The 26852-nt window shown below is 45.5% G+C and overlaps 1 protein-coding gene across 4 annotated transcripts in view; it reads right to left on the minus strand.

Annotated features, from left to right (window-relative positions):
- The window catches only part of dntt (deoxynucleotidyltransferase, terminal), a 166896-nt gene that overhangs the window by 72490 nt on the left and 67554 nt on the right, over positions 1-26852 (minus strand). For 2 of the 4 annotated variants that reach the window (XM_070542295.1, XM_054738480.2), the window contains 2 exons: positions 16276-16524; positions 16022-16105 (listed from right to left, as the gene is read on the minus strand). In XM_070542295.1, the coding sequence (XP_070398396.1) occupies positions 16022-16105; positions 16276-16524 (333 nt within the window). Of the gene's footprint in view, positions 1-16019; positions 16106-16207; positions 16525-26852 lie in introns of those variants that run through there. The other 2 variants (XM_054738481.2, XR_011515661.1) reach the window with 2 other exon arrangements.

Consider the following 26852-nt stretch of genomic DNA (forward strand, 5'->3'; position numbering starts at 1 on the left):
TGTAGCTGATCAGCTGAAATCGGAGGTAGTGTTGTTGGCTTGAGTAGTGCGTTGTCGGATGGAGGTGTGTGTCCTCTGCTGTAAGTCTGAAGGGTTGTGATAATTAATATGTGTAGTAGTTTTGATGGATGAGGACAGGTGGAGGGTTTCATCATTCCCAGACAGACTGACTCCCTCCACATGACCCTGCCCGGCACCTCGAGCAAACACACCTCTCTAAACATGTGTGTGTGTGTGCGTGCGTGCGTGCGTGCGTGTGTGTGTGTGTGTGTGTGTGTGTGTGTGTGTGTGTGTGTTCAACACCTTTAAAGTTAAATCTAAACAGTAAATGTAAAAACGTGTTCAAACCTAATTGTGTGCAAGCACTGTGTAAGAATTGAATTCCTGTTAAGGTGAGTCTAAGCCACGCCCATCTACTTCTGGTCCACGGGTCATAAAAGGTATTCTCATTAATCCACATGTTTTACACCTTAAACATGCAGCCCTTTGCTTTTATAAAGTATCTGATACTATGCAGTGTTGCTGCCATCCCCGGGGTCCTACTGCCCTTAGGTCACACACACTTTTTCTCTTCGAGGTTACCAGTGCAGGGTCTCCAAAGAAAAGGCTTTCTTTGATTTGCTGCCGTCCACTCCTCTGCATGGATGGCTGCCCTGTCAGCAAACTAGCTGCCCTTGCATTTGCATTAAGACCATCTGAGCTGGCTGGTTGTATAATATCTGTCAGGAAGCTGCCGCGCATTGATCGCTGAGACTTTGACCTCTGTCCCCAGGGAGCAGCCAGCGGGACATTGTGGTGACAGGGTTTTCTCCCAGTCAATCCGTGCACTGATCCGCCTTACACCCGCTTCACACGCCTTTCTGCTCTATGCATAGGAAATAAGTCCGGGCTGCGTCGGAGGACAGAAACAATAAAGTAGCAAGCTTAGGATGAAGGAGAAGCTAGGAGATGCCGATCACTGGGACTGATGGTTCCCTGGAACTTCTGTTGTCTTCCTGTCAGTCCTGTAAACTTCTCTGTGCTGAACAAGTCAGCTGAAAAGTCGAGTCAAGGCAGTTAAAGGTAACCTGTGCTTTCAGGAGAGCGTCTGATGACTCTCATTGATAAAAATGCTGAGATCCAACAGAAGGTTGATGTTAAAATGTTTGGCTAAATTTAAAGGTGGGTGATGTCATACCTGTTGGAGAGATGGAGGAAAGCTCCCCTCTTAGTTCTGCTAAAACCTCATTTCCCCTAATATCAACACAGGAACCCAACATTTTTCTTTGCTTTGTTTTATACCTTACTTTATTTCCAATAGCAGGATTTATTAGAGGTAAAATGTGCTCGGTTATTACAGGAGCAGTAGCATGGGTCCAGGAGGACAGATGTTGGTATCTGTAGATCATCTCGTAGATCAGGCTCTCAGGCTCACGGGACAATGATTTGTGGCTCTTGCCCTGATATGAAAATGTAATATAAGGATGGTTTGATGTGTAGGGCACTTTACAGTATTGCATGTAGAGCTGAATGAACAGACCAATCACGGTGAGGTAGAGGCGGAACATCAGCCACACGTGATGCAAGCAAACGTTTCTCTGAGTGAAAGTTACAGCAGCTAGGATGTTTTCTTCCTGCCTGGCAGGCTGACATTCGTCCCAGCATGCTGCGTTCTCAACACTTTAAAAACCTCTGAGCCAATAGCAATGCTTCGTGTAGAGTCTACACGTCTTAAACAATAATGAACAAGACATGTGTTGAACGTGCTCAAGTCCATACTTATGAGGGCACCATGTGAGCACCTGTGTGTGTACACGTGCTTGTTTATGTAAAGAGTGTCCAATAGAGAGTGGGAGGGGCCACAGATCTGCCCCCTAAAGATGTGCAGGAGACGGAGGGAGCTCCAAGTCCCAGAGATCCAGAAGCTGCCCCAGAGCACAGGAACCCCAGGGAGACTGCGACTAGAAAAGCCCCTGCCCCCCTCGAGAGGCGCAAAGGATTGCCCCGGGGGTCCACAACCAGCAGCCGGCAGAGTCCGGGGAGATGTTTATGTATTTAGCAAACGCTTTTGTCCAAAGCGACTAACCAGTGATAATCAGCATGTTGCTCTTGAGACTAACAACAACAATAACAACAACAACAACTTGACATCAATCATGGAGAGGAGGGAACAAAGGAGTGGACGGTAGAAAGGGGGGACGGGTGCAGGGAGGGTGCTAGTTAAGAAGATACTCTCTGAAGAGCAGGGTCTTCAGGAGTTTCTTGAAAATTGAAAAGGAAGCCCCTGTTCTGGTAGTGCTTGGAAGGTCATTCCACATTTGTGGAACGATGCATGAGAAGAGTCTGGATTGTCCTGAGCGTAGTGTAGGCACTGCTAGCCGACGATCCTGTGATGACCGGAGCGGCCGGGCCGAGACGTAAGCCTTTGCAAGAGGATTCAGGTAGATGGGAGCCGTACCATCTCGGACTTTGTATGCTAGTGTTAACAATTTGAATTTGATGTGTGCTGCTAGCGGTAGCCAGTTGAGCTCAATGAACAGAGGGGTGACGTGTGCTCTTTTTGGCTGATTGAAGACCAGACGCGCCACTGCATTCTGGACCATTTGAAGAGGTCTCACAGTACAGCCTGGTAGACCAGTTAGAAGGGCATTCCATTGTGCAAATGCAGGGGTGGGCATAGATATTCTGCTGGGGTGGGGCTGGGTTGGTGCCCTCGGACTCCGTGAGGCTCTGTAATGCTGCTGCTTTGGGCCCTGGCAGGATGGGCTGGGGTCTCCATGCCCTGGGTGGCAGTTGGACAACAGAGGTGCCTATTGGGGCCAGTAGGGGAGCTGGCTCCCTGGAGGGCAAAGCCCAACCAGCCATTCCTCCCCATCCCCGCATATTTCTCTCCTCCTGCTCCCTCACATCATCACACAAACATACACATAGGACCTTGGGGGGTGGGCAAGTCAGGGAGTGCGGGTATGGACCCCATTTCCACATTCCTGTGGAAACCTGCCCCCCAATTTTATTTGCACCTTATACACTTCCACTGACGACATTCCACACAAACACACACTTAGGGCCTTGGGAGTGAGCACATTCAACGGCATTTGGCAGGGGGATATTTCAGCCTCCTCCCGAGTGCCGGTGCCCACTTCCAATTTTAAACCGCACTTAGACACTGATGGCTGAGGGTGTAAGTGGGGTGGTGCGGTGGCATCAGCTGGCATATGCTGGATGATGCCTGCACTGCCCACTCACCACAGCCATGGAATACACCTCATGATCACACAACACTATATTGGAGCAGGCGGAGGGAGGCTAGGGGTCTTAGCCACCTCTGTTGTTGCTGGGCTTCCTGGGGCTGGAGGCTAGGAGGGAGATCTGGCCGTCTGGTTGGGGTCTGGGGTGGTGGGTTGCTGTGCTCAGCGTTGGGCGGGGGAGCCTGCTCATCAGCACCCCAGCAGAAAGGGTCAAACTCTGGTAACCGGTGATGGTTGTACCCAATGTGCAGCAGTACCGGGACCAGAGTGAATAGGGTGTGTATGGGGAGCATGAGTGGGTGTCCGGCGTGCATTTTTGTAAGTCTTTGGTTGTATGTGCATGTGTGAGCATGAGGGAGGGAGCGTGTGACTGTGTTTGTGTATGACTGTATATGTCAGGTGGGGCCTTTGGGTCCTCCCCTCTCCTGGAACTTCTCTTGATGATATAGATCTCTGTCCCCCCTCCCCCTGCCACACCTGGTGTGGGGGCTTGTGCCTTGGTCTGCCTGACTGTTCGTGGCAACCGGGTCTGGGGGTTTAAAGATTTTGGCATCTGCCTGTTAGATCCCGGTGGCTGCCTGGTGGGGTCTGGGTCCCTGGGCTATGCTGGGTCCCCGGCGGGGGTGGTCGCCCCTGGGTCCCGGGTCGCTGGGTCCCGGGCTCGGCCGGCTAGGGGGTGGGAGGCTGCGGGCGGGCCTGAGGGCTTGCCGCTGATATCTCCGGGGACTCTGCCGGCTGCTGGTTGTGGCTCCCGGGTCAGGGGGTTTAAGATTTTTGGCGTCTGCCTGATCAATCCCGGTGGCTGCCTGGTGGGGTCTGGGTCCTGGGCTTGGCCGGCTACGGGGTGGAAGGCTGCGAGCGGGCCTGTGGGCTTGCCGCTGATATCTCCCGGGACTCTGCCGGCTGCTGGTTGTGGCCCCCCGGGGCGATCCTCTGTGCCTCTCGAGGGGGGCGGGGGCCTTTCTGGTTGCAGTCTCCTTGGGGTTCCTGCGTTCTGGGACAGCACCTGGATCTCTGGGACTTGGAGCTCCCCCCGTCTCCTGCGCATCTTTGGGGGACGGATCTGTGGTCCCTCACACTCTCTGTTGGGCGCTCCTATAGATAAACCTTACATAAACAAGCGCGTGTACACACACAGGTGCTCACATGGTGCTCTCAAAAGTATGGGCTTGGGCACGTTAAACACAAGTCTTAAGACTATGGTGGGCACTTAATATGTTGTGATTTATTATCGTGATTCTTCAGTTAAGCAATGTTGATTATATATATATATATTTTCTTTTCATCAAGTTGACGCAGTGAGAGGTAGATCTTGTATTGTTGTTGTGTCCCTTTTTTGTGTCCCTTTGTTTTTTTTTTGTCTTTTTTCTGCAGGTCTAGAAGCAGACTCTTGTTCATTATTGTTTATTTTTGTGGAACCCCCCCCCCCCCCCTCTCTCTCTCCCCACCTTTTCTTTTTCTTTCTCTTTCACCTCTGTCTCCGTGTCTGGTCGGAATTACAAAGCATTCAGCATCAATAACAATAAAGTTTTAAGTATCAGGCGTGACATTAAAAGCAAATGCTTTGATGCTCCACCTGAGAGTAAATCTGTAAGGCTTGTCACCAGCATTCAGACATCAATTCTGCTTGCTTCACAGCCAGACAGGACACGGTTAAAAAAAAAAAAAAAAAAAGAAGGGCATTGCAGTAATCGAGGCGGGAGATGACAGTAGATTGCACCAGGAGCTGGGTGGCATGTTGTGTTAGGTATGGTCTGATCTTTTGTATGTTATACAGCGCAAAGCGGCATGAATGAGCAACAGAGGCAACATGATCTTTAAAGGTCAGGCGTTCATCAATACAACACCCAGGTTTAGAACTGCCTTTGAAGGAGAAAGAGATAGGAAGTCATTTCATATTGAGATATGACTTGATTATTAGTATTCTGAGCTACTACAGCAATCAATTTCCCTCTGGGATTAATAAAGTATTTTTGAATTTGAATTGAACTGAATATTGTGCTGTATGGATAGTTTTGCTGGGATGACAAGTAGTTCAGTTTTAGAGAGGTTGAGTTGGAGATGGTGGGATTTCATCCATTTTGATATGTCAGAGAGACAATTTGATATTCGTGCAGAGACAGTGTGGTCGTCCGGTGGAAATGACAGATAGAGCTGGGTGTCGTCTGCATAGCAGTGGTAGGAGAAGCCATGCAGCGCCGGCGCTCCGCACACGCACACCACGCATAGCGCGTAGGGCACCACGCCGGGGGAGGGGCACCAAACGCAAGCTTATGAAAAAATAATATATATATGATGAAGACGGATTTCAATTAGAAGATGTGCAAAGCAAGTTAACAGCATGTTTACAGAGAGAAAACAATACAAAAAGGAAAGGAGATGGACCGTGTCCACTTTTCACTCTGTCCGGGCGTCCGGACTGGGGGTTCTTGTATTGATGAAAATGTCCGGCTTTTCATCCAGCAGCAGGGATCAAATTATGGGGGAGCTGTATATCCTACACACCCAGGGGAGCCGGAAAAAGTTTCTACCTATATTACATCATTTATGGACTCTTTTGAGCAGAGAGCACAAACAGCAGCACAGTGCTGATCCGTTGTTGCGCAGCGATCCAGGCTGCTGCTTCCAGCGCTCCAGGCTGCTGCTTCCAGCGCACGGTCCATTCTCAAAGTGGCGCAACCAAAAAACTATAGTTAACACACGATCGTTCATGTCCGCACATGTTCTCTACTTTCTGTCTTAACTGTGCCTGAAGCGCTCTGCTACTGCGGAGCTCATCACCTGCGCTGCGGTGATTTCACCTCACTGACGCAGCATCGAAACGCGCTCTGCACTTTGCGGTCAGGAGATCCCTTTGATCTGCTCAAAAGTAACTGATGAGGTGAAAAAGTAAGAATCCAGGCAGCAGTTTTTCTGGAGAGTTTAGAAGAGATACAGGAAGATGAGAGACAGACAGGACAGGAAAATAGTTAAATAAAAACAAAACAAAACAAAGTGTTGAAAAGTAAAATGTAGGTAGATTTATCTCCACTACACGTTTTTACATGTATAAAACAATAAGTTATACACATTTAAGTTTTATACATCTGATACAATTCAGATCACCTTCATAACTCAGTCACACACCCAGGGCCGTTTCAAGACATTTTGGGGGCCAAGGCAAAATGACCCCCCCCCCCCCCCCTCACACACACACACACACACACACACACACCACCACCACCCCAAAACTGGGCTCCCCAGAAGCCTCTGTGTGATTCATACCCTCTCCAGCAGTATTAGTTATACAGTGTTTATAAAAGCCCCTCAGACATTACTGACATGTTCTAATATTATCAGATGAAAAACTAAATTATCAGACATGCTGTCTCATCTGCTGCTTTTCTAAACTTGCTAAAAGTAGCTAAACCATTTGAAAGCCACTATTTGTGGATTCTCTGAAAGTTTCCATGGAGTGTGTGACAACTTATTTTATCAATGATCCTATCGTCTAATCTCACAGCTGAAACAAGCATCCTTAATAATCTGTGCACAGGAAGCTTATCTATGCTGTAGTAAAACAAAAGGTATAATAATGTCTCATTAATAAAACCTTGTTGCAGCACAAAAGCAGAAAAAATGAGATTTTGCAATAAATATGCTAAATATTTACATATGAATTGTTTTAGAGCCCCTTCATTGGCAGAATCTGATATTAATTTAGTTCTTACAAAAAATGGGTCCTAACATGGTTTGTGTGGCGTTGCCATAGTGTGACGTCATAGGCACAGATCCCCTGTCCTCTGTAGCGTTATGAAGATTATAATTGTCTGCCCTTAACAGCTGCCCCGTCACACAGTAACATCGCCAAGGTCGGACGCTTTGTTCAGTAAGTTTACATTCCAGGAGAAGAGACAGAAGAAGAGAAGTAGAACGCTTTCCTTTAATTAAAGTACTTTATTCGTGATAAGCTAATCAAAGCACATGTTGATCATTAATAATCAGGTGAATGATCTGTGAAATAAAGATGTCATGAGTTATGTGTTCAAATGAATAAGCAGGACTGCACCAGACAGACTGATCTACATTAACATGGAAACGCATGACACATTGTTTTCAACCAATCAGAACTTTCGTCTGTCGTAGGGCGAATCTGGGTTGTTTAATGAAAGTCGTCCAATCCGGTTTACTAAGATTTGTAAACAGTTAGGGGATATAAAATAAGGCAACGCCATTTTATAGTCAGTTCCATTTTAACCTCAGCTCTGTTCGATCCGAGCTCCAAAGGAGTTACATCATACTCTCAACATTGTTTTCAACCGGCTCTCAATCCATCACCGCCAAAAGAGAAGTACAGACTGGCCAGCTGTACTTTCTATTTTAAGCTGAGAACTGTCAAGCTGGAGATTTCCGTCGTTTGAACCAACAAAACGACGTTCCTTCAAAATAAGAGTGAACTTGCTGATGCCTGCCAACTGCTACCGGAGCCGACCCACAGACGGGCTTTGTAGTGCTGCGACCGCTGTTTCACCAGCTCCAGTACATCCGAGGTCTGCGGACCTGGCATTTCCTGATCTACACGGGAGACTCCATATACGGTACGTGGTCACGGCAAAATGGCGGCTCATGTCATCAGCTTCTGAAGCCTCGTGGTAGCCTAGTCATAACAACCAGATTCGCTACGTCAGCCTAGAGATTCTGAACAACACACACACACACACCAACACGAAACATCCAAATCCATATGCATTCATCATTGAGATAGTCCTGGTAGATTGTAAGAATTTATAATCATAGAAATTAAAGATTCTTAAACGATCCCAACTCTCTCTTTTCTTGTCTCTCAGTCAATACAAAGTGTTTAAGTAAACTCCCTGATGATAAAAACAACCACTTCTGATTAATTACTTAGATCTAATTACAGTGTAAAACTATACAACTTCAGATCATTACACCTCTTTTTTGGAAATGGAAAGATGATCACCCTATATTAAACAAACTGTCCACCCGGGCTTCTGCGCTGCACAGAGACGCTTCGCTGCCTATAACTTTGAACATCATTTGAGAGCGGCTGAGAGTCAGTCTCATGCAGACTGACCAATGAAGAGAGGGCCTCAAGTTAAGACCCTCTCCTCATTGGTCAGTCCACACGAGGTGGGTCAAAGGTTACACTGGGCGGGTTACGTGATGTCAGGTATTCAAGTATTGAGTATATTTACTGCATATTACAGTAAAATATTCTGTATGTGACCATATTATGGTGATCCTTGGGTCGTGATGATGGGGCCCCTGAATATTGTTGCCCAGGGTACAACAAAGTGTTAATCTGGCCCTGCCTACCGGGCATTCATTGGTAGCTGAGTGAGAGAGGCTGAGAGGGAGAGGAACTAAGAGAAGCTTTAGAGCTTTTTACTGCTGGAGAAAAAAAACGTAGCAAGTCATCATCTTCCCAAATGCAGTTATTCTCTTCTGAATCAGCAATTCTTTAAAGAAGAAATAGTTAAATGCAACAAAGGGAAATATCCTTTTATTCAGCCTGTTCATGTGACTTGTATCAAAAAGTAAGTCTGAACTAGGGCTGCACAATCTATCAAAAAATTATCGTCATCGCGATAACAGGACGTGGGATAGGCCCATCACAAAACACGGCAAAAACGGTGATAAATGTTTGGTTCAAACATTTCCATCCATGTCATACATCAGCTTTTTGTAAACCAGCTCTGTTTTTTACGCAGAAGTATTATTTGACCAATCAAATGTAGCCCTTCTGATATGCGGCCAATCAGATGGGTCCGTTCACGTAATACGCCCGCCCCCTACGTAGACCCTTAGGATGGAAAGCAACACCCGAACTGAGTTAGCGGCGCCGTTCCCTTGTTCGTCTTGCTGGCTCAGAGCAACGAACGCACTTTGTGCTGATGTTTCTGGATTCAGCGCTGCTTTCAAACGTGAACGCGAGTCCGCTCGGTGTCGTTAAGCAGCTGATAATGACCGGGCTGACTCCGACACGTGCCGGTGAACCAACCCACCTCCCTACATGTCGCTAGTGTTCCACCGGGTGGTGGCTCCGGTTAGCTTCCAGTTAAAAGGCTACAGCCCTCTCCTCCCAGTCCCACCCTGCTAAAGAGGGCCTGGAAAAGTTCCCCCACATATCAAAGTGATTTTTCATTTATGAGCTTTTATAACCTTGTTAATCAGGATAGTTGATTTGCTGCTGCACACAAACTGTCAGTCAGAAGCTCTGCTAGCCTGTTGTCTTAGAGGAGCTAGTTCAATTTGTTAGCTTGTTATCAGAATCATAGTTGCAGTTTCATCATCTGAGCTGCTTTTTAAGGTCTAGGTAAACTTGTTTAATTTGGGGTTAAAACCAAACGTTTTCACATATTTTCTATGTAGTTTTTTTGCCTGTTCCTCTTCTGAAAGGGAGACAATTGTTTTTCTCTTTCCCTCAGAAAATGTTAACATTCTCCTAGTTTGGCCCAGCACAGTTCACTTCCCAATTGCAGCAACAGCCTTATATCATAACCACATAAGTGGAGAAAATGTTCAGTAGCAATGAGAGAATTTGCTGTTGCATTTAAGTGACGTTAACTATTATTTAACATTTAAACTTATTTTCTGATTTTATTTATTCAAAAACCCTGGTAAGGGATATTTTTCTGTATTTGGAGCATCAGAAAAAGTTTTATGGTGGTGGTGATGTTTTAAAGTCGCTGAGAAACTGCATGCATGCAGTTTGTTGTTTTGCTGCTAATACAGTAGCAGGTGCAGCTGCATATTTTTGCAATAAAAATGCTATGTTGTAATGGAATTCATGCATTAGTTTTTGTTTGCTTTGAACCCAGAGCAGACGTCACACGCCAGACGACATCAACACTGCATACTTTAGTATTTGTTCATTTATCGTGAGTAATATCGATATCGCAATATTAAGCACTGTTATCGAATATCGCAGGTTATCCTAATATCGTGCAGCCCTAGTCTGAACAGTGTTAAAGGTTGTTAATCTAAAAATAAACCTTGAAGAGTTTGAAGATTTTTTTGTTTTAATAAGTTCATCTTAAAACATCTTTCTCAAGTAAAATAAATTTTCCTCTGTGAGGTCAGATAGGCCCACCTGTGCTGTTTTGAAACAGAAATAAACAAATTAATCATATTTGTCCACCCAAATACTTGATAAATATCACAAAAAACAGGAAGGACAAAAACACCGTCAAGGTAAAGTAAGATTTTTTTTTAAAATAAGCGGCTGTTTGTGATTAATCATGAGTTAACTATGGACTATGTACATATCATTATTAAATAGCCTATGTGGCCTATAGGCTATGTAACTGAGATTTAATATGAAAAATTAGACAAACCTATTTTCAAATTAGGTATTTGCTCTATGTTGATATATATTTCATAAACATTTACGGGCCAAGAGGAACATCAGCTGCTGATGGTATGATTTGAAGAAAAAATTCCATTATGCTAACCTCCTCCCTTCATATTCAGAAATTTCTAGTTGTGTATAAAATGTGTATATTGTGCCTCTCTAGTTCTTAATAAAGGTTAAATAGTTTTGAATTTAGTCATGTCACATGCCAGTGATTGTGTTGTTTTTCCTTTGTGTGTGTGTGTGGGGGTGGGGGGGGGGCACAAAAACTTTGTGCTTAGGGCACCAAAATAGCTAGCAACGGCCCTGAAGCCATGTGATCGAATGATCTCACCCAGTGAGGTGGTGTATATGGCAAAGAGAAGAGGTCCTAGTACAGAGCCCTGGGGGACTCCTGTGGCAAGATGGTGCACGGTAGAGGATTGTCCAAGCCAAGATACAATGAATGATCGTTCTGTGAGGTACAATTCAAACCAGGCGTGTGCTTTCTCTGTGATGCCCATGCTAGAGAGTGTGAATAAAAGGAAGCCGTGGTGGACAGTGTCAAATGCAGCCGATAAGTCGAGCAGGATAAGCACTGAGGATTTGGCAGTCACTTTAGCTTCTTTTAGTTAGAGATATCGTGGCAAGCCCACAGGCCCGCCAGCAGCCTCCCACCCCCTAACCGGCTGAACCTGGGACCCAGGGGCGACTGCCCCCGCCGGGGACCCAGCAGAGCCCAGGGACCCAGACTCCACCAGGCAGCCACCGGGATTGTTCAGGCAGACGCCAAAAATCTTAAACCCCCTGACCCGGGAGCCACGACCCAGGCAGACCAAGGCACCGCACTCCAAACCAGGTGTGGCAGGGAGAGGGGAGACGAAGATCTATATCATCAAAAGAAGTCCCAGGAGAAGGGAGGAGTCAAAGGCCCCACCTGACATACACAGTCATACACAAACACAGTCACACACTCCCTCCCTCATGCTCACACATGCACATACAACCAAAGACTTACAAAAATGCACGCCAGACATCCACTCATGCTCCCCATACACACCCTATTGACTCTGGTCCCGATACTGCTGCACATGGGGTACAACCATCACCGGTTACCAGAGTTCGACCCTTTTTGCTGGGGTGCTGATGAGCAGGCTCCCCCGCCCAACGCTGAGCGCAGCAACACACCACCCTAGACCCCAACCAGACAGCCGGATTTCCCTCCTAGCCTCCAGCCCCAGGAAGCTAAACGACAACAGAGGTGTGCTAAGACCCCTAGTCTCCCTCTGCCTGCTCCAATATGGTGTTAGTGATTGTTGATGAGGTGTATTCCATGGCTGTGGTGAGCAGGCAGTGCGGGCATCTGATGCCACCACAACACCCCACTTGCACCCACAGCCGTCGGTGTAGTTTAAAATTGGAAGTGGGCACCGGCACTTGGGATGAGGCTGAGAAATACCCGTGCCAAATGCCATTGAATGTGCTCACTCCCAAGGCCTTAAATGTGTGTTTGCATGGAATGTCATTGGTGGACGTGTTTAAGGTGCAAATAAAATTGGGGGGCAGGTTGCCACAGGAATGTGGAAATGGCCGCAGCATACTTGCACTCCCTTGACTTTTCAACCCCCCAAGGTCCTATGTGCATGTTTGTGTGATGATGTGAGGGAGCAGGAGAGAAATGAGTGGGAATGGGGAGGAATGGCTGGTTGGGCTTAGCCCTCCAGGGAGCCAGGTCCCCCACTGGCCCCAATGGTCACCTCTGTTGTCAAAATGCCACCCAGGGCATGGAGACCCCAGCCCATCCTGCCAGGGCCCAAAGCAGCAGCATTGCAGAGCCTCACGGAGTCCGAGGGCACCAACCCAGCCCCACCCAAGCAGAATATTTACACCTATCCCAGCATTTGCACAACTTCCAGATTATATAAGACATAGGACATCCAGGTAAGGTTGGGTCCTCCCCCTCCTGGACTTCCCTCTCCCCTGTGATGGGACAGCAGAGGAGCCAAGGTCTACCTGAGGCCCCTTAACCCGAGTCAGGCACTGCTGCATGTTCTTGCCTTCTTCCTGGCAGCATACATGTCAGGACCCGACCCCCAAGGTCCCGCCCAGATCCCCCCACGGGGCCGGCCACCCCCACACCCCGAGCCCCCAGGCCCCCACCCAGACCAGCCCAGGGGTAATGCAGCTGCCGGGCAGTGACCCATGGCCACCGCTAAGACCTCCAAGGGGCCCCACTCACAACCGCCAGTAGTCCACCCCCAAGGCAACCCAAGCACCTCCAGAGGGGGCAACAGTCCCCCAGTCCCAGACACCCCCAGTGAACCCATCTCCATGGAACGTCCGGATAGAACAAACTCAGACCCTCCACCCCTCACCCAAATCATCCCGCAGGACAATATCAATGGTCCCCCATCATCGCTATGTGATGGAACCGATCAAAGGAGCCCATAGAGACTTATTTGAAGTGGAAGCAGAGGCTATATCAAGTGTAATATGATCTAACAAAAGATTTCTATACTGGTTGATGCAAAGAGTGTCTCTATTTTTCCAATTCAAAAGGATAGCTTTCTTAGCGGTGCATATGGCAGTCAGAACCACGTGAGCCAAGGATGTTTCATTCGGGACATCATCCAGGTTTCCCAGTAAACAAAGAGAGGGGGAGGTTGGGATATGACATTTCAGACACTTTGACAGATCTTCACACACTCTACCCCAAAATTCCTGGACAGGTGGACAGGACCACAGTGCGTGAATGTAATTGTCAGATCCCATTTCTGATCGGTCATGTCACATTCATGACCAACCGTGTGAGAAAGTCAAATCCTTCAGCATACAGTCGCTCGACAGAGCCATCACCGACACTGCCCAGCTCACTATGTATGTTTGTGGTGTTCATGACAACTTTGAAGTGTTGGAGGAGTTGCTCACAGTAACTCCAACACATGGCCAGACCACCGCTCAGGAGATATCAGCAACTCTGTGATGTAATTGAGCATGACGGTCTGCCATGGAAGAAACTTGTTGGAATAACAACTGGTGGAGCTTTATCGATGACAGGGAGGAAAAGTGGACTGGTGGCACTCGTTCACAACAAACTGGAAGAGGAAGGTGTGGAGGAGACCATTTCTCTGCACCTCATCATCCACCAGCAGGTGCTTTGTAGCAAATGCCTGAAATTGGACAATGTGATGTCTGCTGTTGTGAAATGCATCAACCAAATCAGATCCAGGGGCTTAAAACACCGACACGTCTGTGCTTTTTTTCAGAGGGAATAGATTCAGAATATGGGGATGTGTTCCACTTCACGTTGGCTCAGCAGGGGAAACGTACTGAAGAGATTTTGGAGTTGATACCTTTCATGGAGACGGATGGAGTGGATGTTCCTGTGCTAAATGAACCCAAATGGCTCATGGACTTGGCTTTTCTTGTTGGTATCGCACATGAGCTGAATTTACTGAACAACAAGTCCAGGGGCAACTTGTCAGTGCTGCTTATGACAGCTTAAGCACATTCTCCACACAGCTTGTGTTATGGAAAGCCCAGTTCTCTCAGACAAGCCTTTGCCATTTCCCAGCATGCAAGCCGCTCGTGGTTGCGGGCACGCCATTCAGTGCCGAGAAGTATGTTGGTGTCATTTTGAGGCTATAGGAGGAATTTGATCACAGATTTGCAGACTTCCTAATTTTTGTTTATCTCTTCTCCTTTGATGTGCAAGATGCCCCTTCTGCTCTTCAAATTGAGCTTGTTGAGCTGCAGTGCAACGCTGAGCTCAAAGCAAAGGTCAAGGAGGTGAATGGAAAAGCAGACAAGCTAGGGCAGTTTCTCAGAGAGTTGACCTCTAGCTTCCCTGAACTTTCACAAATGTTCAAGCAGACCTCTTCATCAAGTTCAAGTACGATCCAGACTTGTAGCTCAGCTATGTGAGGAGGCCTCTAGCAGCAAAGACTAAGCAGGAGGAATCATGTTAAGAAAAAGGTTAAAAAACAGTTAATCCAGACGTTTAAATCTGAACGCAGCCGATAAAGATTTCTGAAGAAACCAAATTGTTGCTAAGAAATCTAATTATTTTATTACTTTATTACTTTTCTTATTCATTCTTCATTTGTTGTTCTTATTTTGTGTTAAATAAAAATAGATTTCAGAAGACTGAAATGTTTTTAACATTGCTTTTCTTGTAGAAAACCTAATGCCTCACCCAGACTCTGCCTTCAGCGGCCCCCAGCCAGAGTTTGAGACCCCTGTTTTAGATCCAAGCTCTCAGCGTCTCACGTTGACCAGGTCAGAGTCTGTTCAGGGGTGAAGTGTGTCCCTCTACCGAGTCTTAGTCTTCTTCACAAACCGTTCCCACCTCTTTAACATGGCCAGGTTAGTGGGACACTGGTCAGGATCAAACAGATGGCTCAGGCTTTGCGCCGCTGCAGTGGCGGAGAGAAATATGCAACAGTGGGACTACGAAGTAGAACAACATACAGCTTTTCACTAGAGGTGTTTTCATATGAAGACTCTTCAGCAGGGAACATTGGGTAGAGCGCCCACATGAATGTGGAACTGTGATATACTTTTACTTGCCTCCAAATTCAGAGGCTGCATCCTTCAAAGGACCCATCCTATTCTGGTGTCAGTACCAGACACCGGGTCCTTTGTGGACCAGGAAGACTGAAACCCAACAACTGTGAGTCTGGCCTGTCAAATTTATTCCCTCTCTCATGTCGGAGAATGTCTTGTCGTCTGGAAACCGTTACGGCGCTAACAGAAGTTAATAGTGAAGGACCCACCATACAAGCTCCCTCTGATCCTGGAGACATAACTGCAGTAGACAAAGTGGACAAATTCATAGTTCTATCAAAACGTGAAGGTTGGATGAACCTGAACAAGGCTACTAGCTGGACCTCTTCATGTTGCACTCGAGTAAATACAGGACGTTCATTTCCTAAAGACAGAAACGATTTTTAAGCCTGTTTCATTTTCAGCTGGTGAAGAACTGAGGTTACAGTTTTCTAAACATACTTCAACTGCTTTGTATTTATTTATGCCTATTTATAATCACTGTTCTGTTAAAGTTTCATTTTAAATATTATTAAAGCCGTACCCATTTACACAAAAGAGACTTTATTCCCTCACCGGACATGAGGAGCGAAGAGTAGGACTTTAGACGTAGCGTTCCACCCTTCGTAACTGTTGCGTAGCACCAGTAAGCGGATGAAGGCTGAGCCTCCAGACAACATCGTCATGTGATGAGGGAGTATGAAGAAGGACTTTGGTTTTATTTAGAGTGGTTTTTAACCCGATGGATAAAAACTTGTAAAACTGTCTCTTTACATGGTAAAGTGTAGCGACGTTCCATTTAAATTATTTTGGAATGAAGGCTGACCAGTAGCCCTATAAATGCATTTGGTGCAGGCCTGTTTTTGGTGCTTTCCTCTGGATTGAGAACGTGGTTTTGATTGGTTTTCTGTACCTTGGTGTTGTCGTATAAAGCGTGATTGTCCAGCAGCATCCGTCGTTCAAGTCGAGCAAATCTTCTCAGATCTCGCCCAAACTGCTGTGAAAGAGAGTCAATAGTCAATCACCTGGCTTCAGAGATTGGGCCTGATGTGTGAGAGCTGAACCAGTGATAGGGGACGCATGTTTTAATTAAACTAACCAACATCAGTGTGGTCTGAGCACTTGTTTTTATTGTTCCTGTCACTGAGCTTGTGCAAGCCGTCATACCCTGGAGCCTGTCCAGCCTAGAAGAGCGTAGGCATAATGGTCCAAAGGCGGAGACACCAGGTCCACACGGACAGCTCTCCAGCTCCTGTTGTCCCCCTCAGCACCTTGAAGACCTCCCTCCACCTGGCTTCCTTCCAAACGCAGGATCAGGAAACACTTTGCAAAGTGGTCCATGGCCTCGAACCGGTAGCTTGGAAGCTTTGAGATGTCAAGGGTCGAAGCCTGATACTCAGAGAAGAGAAGAATGCCCTAAAGAAAGAAAACATATATTATTATAAAGCCAGAACTAGATTTTATGAGTTTGAAACAAATACGGACTAAAACCATTGGATGGTAAGGCACATACATTTTTACATTGTTGGGACATTTTGTACATGATTCTTGGCAAAGTTACTTGCATTAGTACAGCCAGGCTAGTTTCTCCAATAAGAACCCTGGGAACACAGATCTGTGTGTACTTCATGTGTAGGAACGGTTTTCCACGTAGTGTGTTTACTATCCAGTACTCATGTGTGGAAATGTTCGTAAACATCAGAGCAGCTCTGACCATGTGTAGGAACAGGATCTAGTGGCAGAACGGGGGAACCGTCAGTAACGATGTCAGTGGAGAAACAGCTGCAGAACGCACCTGCTGCTAGAACCTAGAAAGACATCTGAGACCCACGGGAACCTGACATTCAAGCATGGCTGCTCTGCTATTATTGGCTCCGTTGCCCCAACTGCCTTTACAGGCTCTGCAACATTTTTGGTTGTGGGCTACCTAAGCAGCCAGCACCTCCGTCTTGCTGTCAATAAAGTTTTTCTTTTTTCTTTTCCAGGAGGAACTACGGGATTTCCCTCTTGAGCTTTAGAGAACGTGGTGTGACCCAAAATGACCTAACCAATATGCTCCTAACCAAATCCAACAGACGAGCTCACATCACTCCAGTTTTACAGTCCCTCCACTGGCTCCCAGTAGAATATACGTAGAATTCAGTTTAAAGTTTTAGTCCTGACCTATAGAGCTCTTAACAACCAGGCTCCAAGCTACCTATCTGAGCTTTTATCCCCACACACCACCTCTCGGAACCTTAGATCCACATCTGAAAACCTCCTGGCTGTTCCTCGAACCAGACTGAAAACCAAAGGGGACAGGGCCTTTCAGACTATTGCACCCAGACTTTGGAACAGTCTACCTTCAAATCTCCGTCTCTCTAACACTGTAGAGGTCTTTAAAAACCATCTAATAACTCACCTTTTCATCCAGGCGTTCCCTCCCTAAATGTTTCAGAAAGATGGCTTTGTTCGGGTTCACACCTTCACTTTGTTTATACTCTTGATTTTATTTTCTACGTTTATCACTGCTATTGTTTTTCTGATGTTTTTATTGGTTAGAGGTATTTGCCCTGATCTTTATCATGTTGTACAGCACTTTGTGATTTATATCTGTGAGAGGCGCTATATAAATAAACTTTTACTTACTTTACTTACTTACTATGATTAATGGAGGGCGTTTCTGGATGTAAATGACTGGACCGACGCAAGCACCTGGTGGGATTTATCTACAGACAATGGCGGAGGATCATGAGAGGCCACCGCTTGCTTCATAAATCAGTGTAGCCTCTGGAAATGGTCTGTTCTTCAATCTACAGGTCACTTCTTCTGTATCGGTCATTTGGAGACATAAGACTCCAACTGGAGCTCTAATCTACAGAAGAGACTGTTGCTTCAAGGCCCTTCCAGGCTCACTCTTATCTAAGACTGGTTTTTATTCACAGCATAGGACAGAAGAAATTTTAAAACTTTTAAGTTAAATAATCATTAAATAAATGCTTGTTTATTGTCACTTATAATAATTATAATATAAATGAAATGCTTTCATTAATCTGTGCTTGAATGACTGAAGTTTGAAATGAATGTTATGTTATTATTACATTGATTTATATATGGATCAGCAATGTTTGATAGGACAAGGCCATCACCTTCTACACTCACACAAAGTTCATCAAGGACAAATAAATTAATCAAAGGTCTCCCGCACCCATATAGGGGCCATACTGAGGATGTAAATTATAAAGGAAAAGCTCTTTAAAGCCTTTTTCATCTTCCATCCCCTTCTTACATTCTGAACCAAAGTACGCGTCAAAGAGGCGTAGGTAGAAAGCTTGTGGGTCTTCAGAATGACGCTGTTTGACTGACAAAGCTAACTTTAAAATGGCCTGTATTTGATATAGCGCCTTCTAGAGTCCTGGAACCCCCCAAGGCACTTTACAACACAACCAGTCATTCACCCATTCACACACTGATGGTGTTGAGCTACGATGTGGCCACAGCTGCCCTGGGGCGCACTGACAGAGGCGAGGCTGCCGAGCACAGACGCCACCGGTCCCTCCGACCACCACCAGCAGGCAACGTGGGTTAAGTGTCTTGCCCAAGGACACAACGACAGCGACAGACTGAGCGGGGCTTGTACTTGCAACCTTCCGATTACGGGGCAAGCTCTTAACTCCTGTGCCACCGTTGCCCAGGTTCTTTAGCATCGTAAGTGTATCTCGTTGAATTGCAGCTTCCAGCCAGTCGTAATGATTTGTAATCGCATCTTGCTGGCGATCAATGAACGAACCCACAGCATCGGAGGTTAATCTTATCAGAAAGATCTTGTCCTCATGAGTCACTCCAGGAGATCTCTGAAAATGGTGGCGAAGGTCACTAAGATACGTATCAACAGGGTAAGAATTACCTGGTCGAGGATTGAATCTCTTGACGCTACGAGACATCCGATAGATGTCAGCCATGGTCACAGGTGAGTGTAGTTGGGCTGGCTGTAAAGCTGGCACAAACATTGCAGCAGCAGGTGGATAATGTTGCTGAGCAGCAGGAAGGTATTGTTGAGCTGGCTGGGGAGCTGGTACCATCATCGCAGCAGCACCGGCAGGTGCAGCAGGTGGGTATAGTGGGGCTGGAGGCCCCAGTGGGTGTGGTTGAGTTGGCTGGAGAGCTGATCCAACCACACCAACAGATGGGGGCAGTGGTGCTGGAGGAGGTGGGTGTGGTTCAGTCGGCTGGAAAGCCGTAATAAATATTGAACTCCTTCCTAGTTGGTTAATTAACAGTTTCTCAGTTTATTGTGCCTCTACTATCAGCTCCCACTTCTTATCTCCTTCTGTATTGAACAAAAAGAGTGCAGCTCTTGCACCTTGGCTATTGTTTTGTTTTATTATTGCTAGACAAGCAATATAAGATGACACTTGTCCTACATGATCTTTAGATGTGACCAGTAGCATGATGATCTAAAAATATTTCTTGATGGTCATATTATTTTGAGAATGACCTGATTAAATATGCGTCTAGTAGTTTCTACGTTTGTCAGTCTTTTATTTTGTTTATTTTGTTTATTATATTTCTTGTTGTTTTCTGAGTATAAATACGTTAGTTGTTCACAACTACACATATTCCTCTGCTTGACCTTTAAACTAATTAGGGCCCCTCCTCAAGCACTTCCTTGTTTCTTGTAGTATAACCATTTTAGACAAAGTACACTTTTATAAATTATGAATTTTTCTTTTGTTTAGTACGTCTTTTGCCTTCCTGAAACGATTGTCATCTTTTCAAACACCTTTAGGGTTGTGTGTCTCTAAGAACACCATCAGTTTTTTTGAACATTCACGGTCTCTATGTGACAGATGAGTTTTATTTTCCTTAGATAAACCTGTTGTCCAATTTAACGTACGGAGTTTTAATTTATCTCCTGTTGACACATTATACACATTATTTGGGTAGCATTATTGAGTGAAATTGTACATTGTTGATGTAATCTGAAGCAACCTTACCTTACTGAATCTATGTGAAGTTGAAATATTATTTTTATGAATAGGACTGGTTTCGTTGTTAGTTAACTTCAGTGTTAGAAGCAAAGAGATAAACTTAAATAGTCACTTGGTCATATTCCCTAATTTAGCTCTGATGATGTGAATATAGGTGAAAGTTTCTGGTGAATAAGAGCAAACACATAGAGTCTATGGCATTATTATTTTGTGATATGAGCTTGGGGATGCTGACAAGCTCACCCTTTTTCCCAGATGGGTTGATTCTTTTTGATTTCATTAGATTACAATCTTCTGCAACAGCTCTTCTACTACAACTTCTCCTGCTACTCCTAGGTGATGTAAAACACTTATTGTGTTTATTTTCAATTTTCTTTACACGGATTATGGCTTTTTTGTTAGTTTGTTTAGTTTAGTTTTGTTTTGTTGTTTTATGCACACTGTGCTGCACGACTCTGCCCCTTGCTGACGTGAACTAGTAATTACAAGTTCCTTGGGATGGGTATTTTTCACATGTTATGTGAGGTCCAACTTTAACATCGGGTTGGCACAATGCTTGCCAGTATCCGACCCTTTTTTGTTTATGTTTTGTTTCTGGTGAGCCCTGAGTTGCCTCATGCCTCAAGAGGAGGGGAAGCTGATAACAATTTCCTCACATTATTACACTGCCTGTATGGAATAACCTTAAACAATGGATGATACGGATTTTTGCTGAAAACAATTCAAACTCGACAGTGACCTCCCAGAATTTTCTTGTGCTTTTTCGCCACAGGTCGTGAAACCAGGAAATTGGGTTCTGATGAAGGTGCTAAAGCGAAACAGATGGGGCAGCCAGAGGTCCCTTCGAAGTACTCCTCATAAAGCCTGGTTTATGCTTCTCCGTCAGCTCCGCAAGGGACAGACACGCACGGATTGACGGAAGCGTTTTGCTCTTTTACTTCTCCGTCTCCTGGAGAGTGTTGCAAAGCAATTGCCCGGCAAGACCACAGAGGGCGTAGCGCTGTTCTGTGGTATCCTGTCATGTATCAGTCCAAGATAGTGTGTTTATATTGTGTTTTTTGTGTGTATAAGAGACTTTTAACACGGACATATTTGTCTCTCATTCTCCCACCTCTTCATGCGCTCCCCACCTCTAAACCCACGTTTCCTGTCATTTCCGTCCACAAATAAAATGCTTGCTGCGCATCTTTTCACTCCTCCAGTCACGGGAGGATGAAACGCTCATATTTTTAGAGTTTTTTCGCGAGGCATTCTTCAAGCTTCTCCGTGTCTGCCGCTAGTTAAACTCGGCTCTCTTTGCAATGGCGGCGCTGTAAACAACAGCGGCGTCCTGACCAATCACAAGCTTGCGTAATCTGTTTCGTTCGACAGATGTTTAAAAAAGTGGGCTCGACTCTGTACGTACTTGTGTGCCTGCCGGATCCCTACGCAAGGACGGATAATGGCGTTGCGTGTGCTCCGCACTGACGCAGACGGAGAAGCATAACTCCCACTGCTGTGAAGATTGCCGAGAGGCCATGTTGGATTCATCTATCCCATTGCAATCTTATCAATGTCAACCATTACTAGGGCGGCAACGAAGTCCGGCTTCACAGGCATGTTGGCAACAACAGGTGTTCATGTCTCAAACCGGTGAAGATAAGACTAAGATAAAAATAAGATAAAGATCTGCTTCAAGCTTGCTGGGTTCACCACATTGCTGATGTTGGTGCACGTTCATGGCATGCACTTGGGCCACCTCTCAGCACCTGACGGAACAACTGGGACCGCAGCATTTGAGGGGGTACTAGAACTGGAACTGAAACGACAGACTGGGGCTCCTCCCTGACCGCGCACCTGCATGACAACATAACCTGCATCCACCTCGGCTGAAGACCCCTTGGACACAACTACAACAGGACACAGTGAAGAAGAGACGCTGGAAAATGGTCAACTACTTCAAGCACCTGCACCCAAATCTCTGGACTGGTTTCACGGTCAAGGACCTGTAGGACCTTTCGGGGACAAGATCAGCTCCCTTACATTTGGACAACCGCCTCAACACGCCACGGAAGGACCCTGAAGTCTTCCTATTGAGAGGTTGAACTTTGTGCTTCATGTTCCGAACTACGTTATTATGCTCCGGACCTGGACTTCAAGATACTCATCAACGTAAGACTGAAACCATCCTGACCAACTGAAGAGGACTCTGACTTTCAAACCTATCCTCCAACCAGGACTCTCAGCCCACGGACAAGCCCTTTGATGAAGAACGCCTGGTTTGCCTCAGCTCTGCCATAGTTAGAACTGCATAAATTAGTATTACACCTTCATTTTTCTCCTTCACAGAAAGACTTGTCTGCAACTTGAAGCTTTAAACTAAATTCACCTGATGTTTCAATATACCAAACTGATGTTTTCTGTGTATGATATGGTTTGCGAACCCTTCCCAATCTCTTTCCAGGAACTGCCATAAATTGTAGAATCGTGCATCACAGTAAATTCACTTCAGTATGTATGATATAGCTCTTCTTAAGTTTATAATTATGTTGATTTTACAGATTCCGTTATCTCACTTGTATTTCTGTAAAATGCAGTTTGATGTCATCTTGTTTTATTATTTTATTTGTTCTTTATTATTTTATTGATTTTTGTATTACACTTGTATGGAATGACTCAGGATTGAGATTACAATCCGTAATAGACAACCGAATGCAGCACCCCATGCTGTGTTCTCACTTCATTGTGCTGATTCTGGACTTTCCATATCTCATTGTAGAGTATTATTATTTTTCTTGTTAGATGCTTTTCATTTTTGTTTTGAGTTGCTTGATTTGTACCCGATTGGTCCTTATGACTACCGAGAAGATCACCTTTCCTGGTTTTACCCTTTCCCTATTCCTTAAGTAGTGATTAATGAAGCTTTCATAGATAATGGTGTCAAGTTATGAGAGTGGATAAAATTTCATGCATGTTATGTATATCTCCCATAAACGGGGGAAATATGTTATGGAAATTTTATGTCTATTACCATAAATCTTCTAATACAGGCCCGGGCATGTATTTGACTCAAGCTCATCAAGCTCCAGGCCTTTATTGGAAGGAGGGCCAGTATTAGAGGCAGGCCTCTATTTCTATTTGAGCAAAATGAACTAATGGTTCGCTGGAGGTTTTGACAATTAAAATTGCGCCCACATTTTCAAAGTTAAACACATTTCTTTTAACAACGGTAGTTTCTGCTTCAGCCCTCTCCCACCTCCCCTTGCGCAGCGGCCGCAAACTCACTGATGAGCCTGCAGCCTCTCGGAGTTCCTGCTGCTCTAAACATTAAAATAATTATTTCATTTTCTGTTCCTCACTTCTGATTACCTTCTATGGTGTCTGTTTGTTGCAACCACCAGGTACAAAAACTAACTTGTTTTTATTTGACTATTTTTCTGTCCTGCCTGTTTATCATCTTCCTGCATCTCCTCTCAATCCTAAAGAAAAACTGCTACCTGGGTTCATATATATTCACCTCATGAGTTACCTTTGAACTGCAGTTCTAAAAGATCTACCGACCGCAAAAACAGCGGAGCGCTCGCTGTTTGGAGGCCGCATCAGTGATCTGTGCGTCGGAGGACAAGTTGATGCGCCCCGCTCCACAGCAGCGATACACATCAGGCGCAAATAAAAGACAGAAAACATTAAAGGAAATGAACCGACATGAACGATTGCGTGTCAGTACCTACGGTCTGGCACAGCGCGTTGCCCCCCACCCCCACCCCCACCCCCCGAGCCCAGGAGCTTGTCACCTGCTGACACCGGCTTTTCTTGCCGGTCATTATCACGTGACAGCGACTAGTCGACGACAGGCATAAAACGTCACTATAGTGAAGTTGACTAGTTCATACAACCCCTACTGCTGCTCTCCAGAGTGTTCTGCAGCATAATCAGCACGTTCTCTTTGAACTTGATAGTGTAATGACCTGGCTGGGGTTGTAAGCCAGGTGCATTCTGGGTATTGTGTTATATCTGTTTCCTATCGTTCTGCTAGTTCCTATGTGCTGATTTGCGTGTTGTGTGAGTGTTATGTAAGCCACAGGGAAGGTGATGTGTGTTCTGTGGAGCGGGTTGAATTAGCATGGTTAACTGACACCATGACTCTGTGTGGTAGGAGCGTGATAGAGGATCGTGTCTGTAGCGTTACAAAGCGTTGAAGAAAAAGCCTAATAAAGGTCTGCGTGAACCTCTACTGCCTCCTGCTGGTTGATTTGGGGACTATAACCCTGCCACTGGGACGCTCATACTTGCTTGTTACCACATTCCACCCGGCCACAATAAGAGATCGGTCATTATTTACCTCCGCTGACTCCGACACCGGCCAAAATTGGAGACCCGGCCTTTAATTGAATACCGGCCTGTATTAGAGGATTTACGGTATTTCTTGATCATTGACTCAATCAAGTGAATGTAATATGCCTCTTTGCACGCTCACTTACTCAGACACACCCACATAAGCCACTCACACACACACACACACACACACACACACACACACACACACACACGCACACACACAATCTCTCTCTCTCTCACTCCCATTTCTTTCTTATCTTTTTGTTTAAATAAAGTCTGTGACCAGATGTTCGGGGCATTTTGCCTCGTGCAAATGCCACAGTTATAACTGGTTGACTTGTTGCTTAATGTGTCTCTCCTTTTCTCTTCGATCAGGAAATGGGTTATTGGTAAACATACTGATAAAATCCATAACATGTGCTGTGACTAAAAACCAGTCTTAGATAAGAGTGAGCCTGGCGGGGCCTTGAAGCAAAAGTCTCTTCTGTAGATTAGAGCTCCAGTTGGAGACTGATGTCTCCAAATGACCGATACTGAAGAGACAACCTGTAGATTGAAAAACAGACCATTTCCGGATGGATGGATGGATGGATGGATGATATAAAGGATTTGCTTCTGTGTATTTTTACATCAAATTTTTTACTTCACATCTTTGGTTTATTTCATGTTATGTTGGACTATTTAAAGACCACCCAGTGTCACACAGAGACTTAAAGGCTTTCTGAGTCTGGTCATGTAAAATCACATCTAATGTTAGGTTAGAGGTCTATTTGATAGTTCCATATAAAACAACGTTAGTTTGAAGCTCTGCCATGAGGGTTTAAGTCATGGAAGAACTCCAGCGACACTGTTAGGGCTCATGGCTGTATCTATGAAATTAATACAAACAGAAGCTCTGATTGAGTGAAGGATGTCAGGTGATCTCTCTGACAGGTTTAATGTTGGTCTGCTGGAGAGGAAGAGGCTGATTCCCAGGATGTGTCCAACACAGGGACAGCATCCTTGTGAGGAGCCGTCCTACCTGGCCCCCAAAGGTCAGGTCATTTGTTCATTGCTAAGATCTGAAAGTGAGCAGCTGTCAGTCTTCACAGTCTAGCCTCCATATTTATTCCTACCCCTACCTCAGTGTAGGTCCTGTTGCCTAGCAACCACGAGTCCTTCACTTGAACTTCACAGAAAACAAGGACATGTTTGATGACACATTTGGAGTATCCTTTTGATTTGGACAGCTATGTCACTTTGCTATGATGTCATCAGCCTTAAAATGCAGATTTGATTTGAATTTGGACACACCCGTACAGCTTTAAGTGAAACATCAGTTCCATGTTAAGAAATAATGACATCAGTCAGTGCGTTTACATGCACATCCAAGCCGTGGTCCATCTAAAGTAAAAAATTGGGAGCCCTAGTTTACATTACAAAATCAAACTCTCTAATTAAGTTTGTTCCACTCTGGTCCAGCAGGTGGCAACATGCACTCTTTCATGTCAGCATGCTTTCAGTTAGCTTATAGCAACATAAATATTAAACAAATGTTGGTCGGAGTGAAGCAGACAGTTTAAACAGGATGTTCACAATGGCTGAATGAATGGAAAACAACACCACCTCACAGCTGATTGGGTACTTTCTGGACTGTTCGATGGTGAGACGTGTCACTTTATGTTGATGATCAGAAGACGGCTTCTGCAGTCTTTTCACTTCCAGAAGTTACCGGTACCAGCTCAACAGAGCCGTCTACATGCAGATGAAGTCAGTTTCCTACCACATCATCTGGGTGCTTCAGCACCATTGGAACCAGTTCACCTTCAGCCAGACTTCGATGTTCACATGCATTTAAAAGTGCTTTTCAGTCCGTCGGTCCCAGCGTGCTCTCTATAATTAATGCTTCTCTGATTTCAGCTCAGGTCCATGCTTACTTTAAGAATGCTGTAATCCACCTGAGTCTTGACCCCTCTCTCCATAGCAGCTTCAGACCCATCTCTAAACTTCCGTTCATCTCCAAGATCTTGGAAAAGGTTGTGGCTAAACAGCTCATAGCTGCTCTTGATGAACATAACATCTATGATTGATTACAGTCAGGTTTTCGTAGAGCTCATTCTACTGAAACAGCTCTTCTTAGGGTCTCTAATGACCTTCTGACTCACAGTGATGCAGGGGACTTTTCTGTTCTGGTCCTGCTGGACCTGACTGCAGCCTTTGACACTGTTGACCATCACCTGCTACTGGAGAGGCTGAGAGACTGGGTAGGCCTATCAGGAACTGCTCTAGAGTGGTTCTCCTCTTATCTTTCTGAGTTTTCCTTCTCTGTGGCCGTCTCCAAGTTTAGGTCCTCCACCACCTCCCCTATCCATGGTGTCCCATAAAGTTCTGTGCTGGGGCCTCTGCTCTTCCTTCTCTATCTGCTTCCTCTTCAGCACATCCTGAGCTCCTTCAAAGGAATTTCCTACCATCTTTATG

This window comes from Nothobranchius furzeri, chromosome 12 (genome assembly GCF_043380555.1).
Source record: "Nothobranchius furzeri strain GRZ-AD chromosome 12, NfurGRZ-RIMD1, whole genome shotgun sequence".
Lineage (NCBI taxonomy): Eukaryota > Metazoa > Chordata > Actinopteri > Cyprinodontiformes > Nothobranchiidae > Nothobranchius > Nothobranchius furzeri.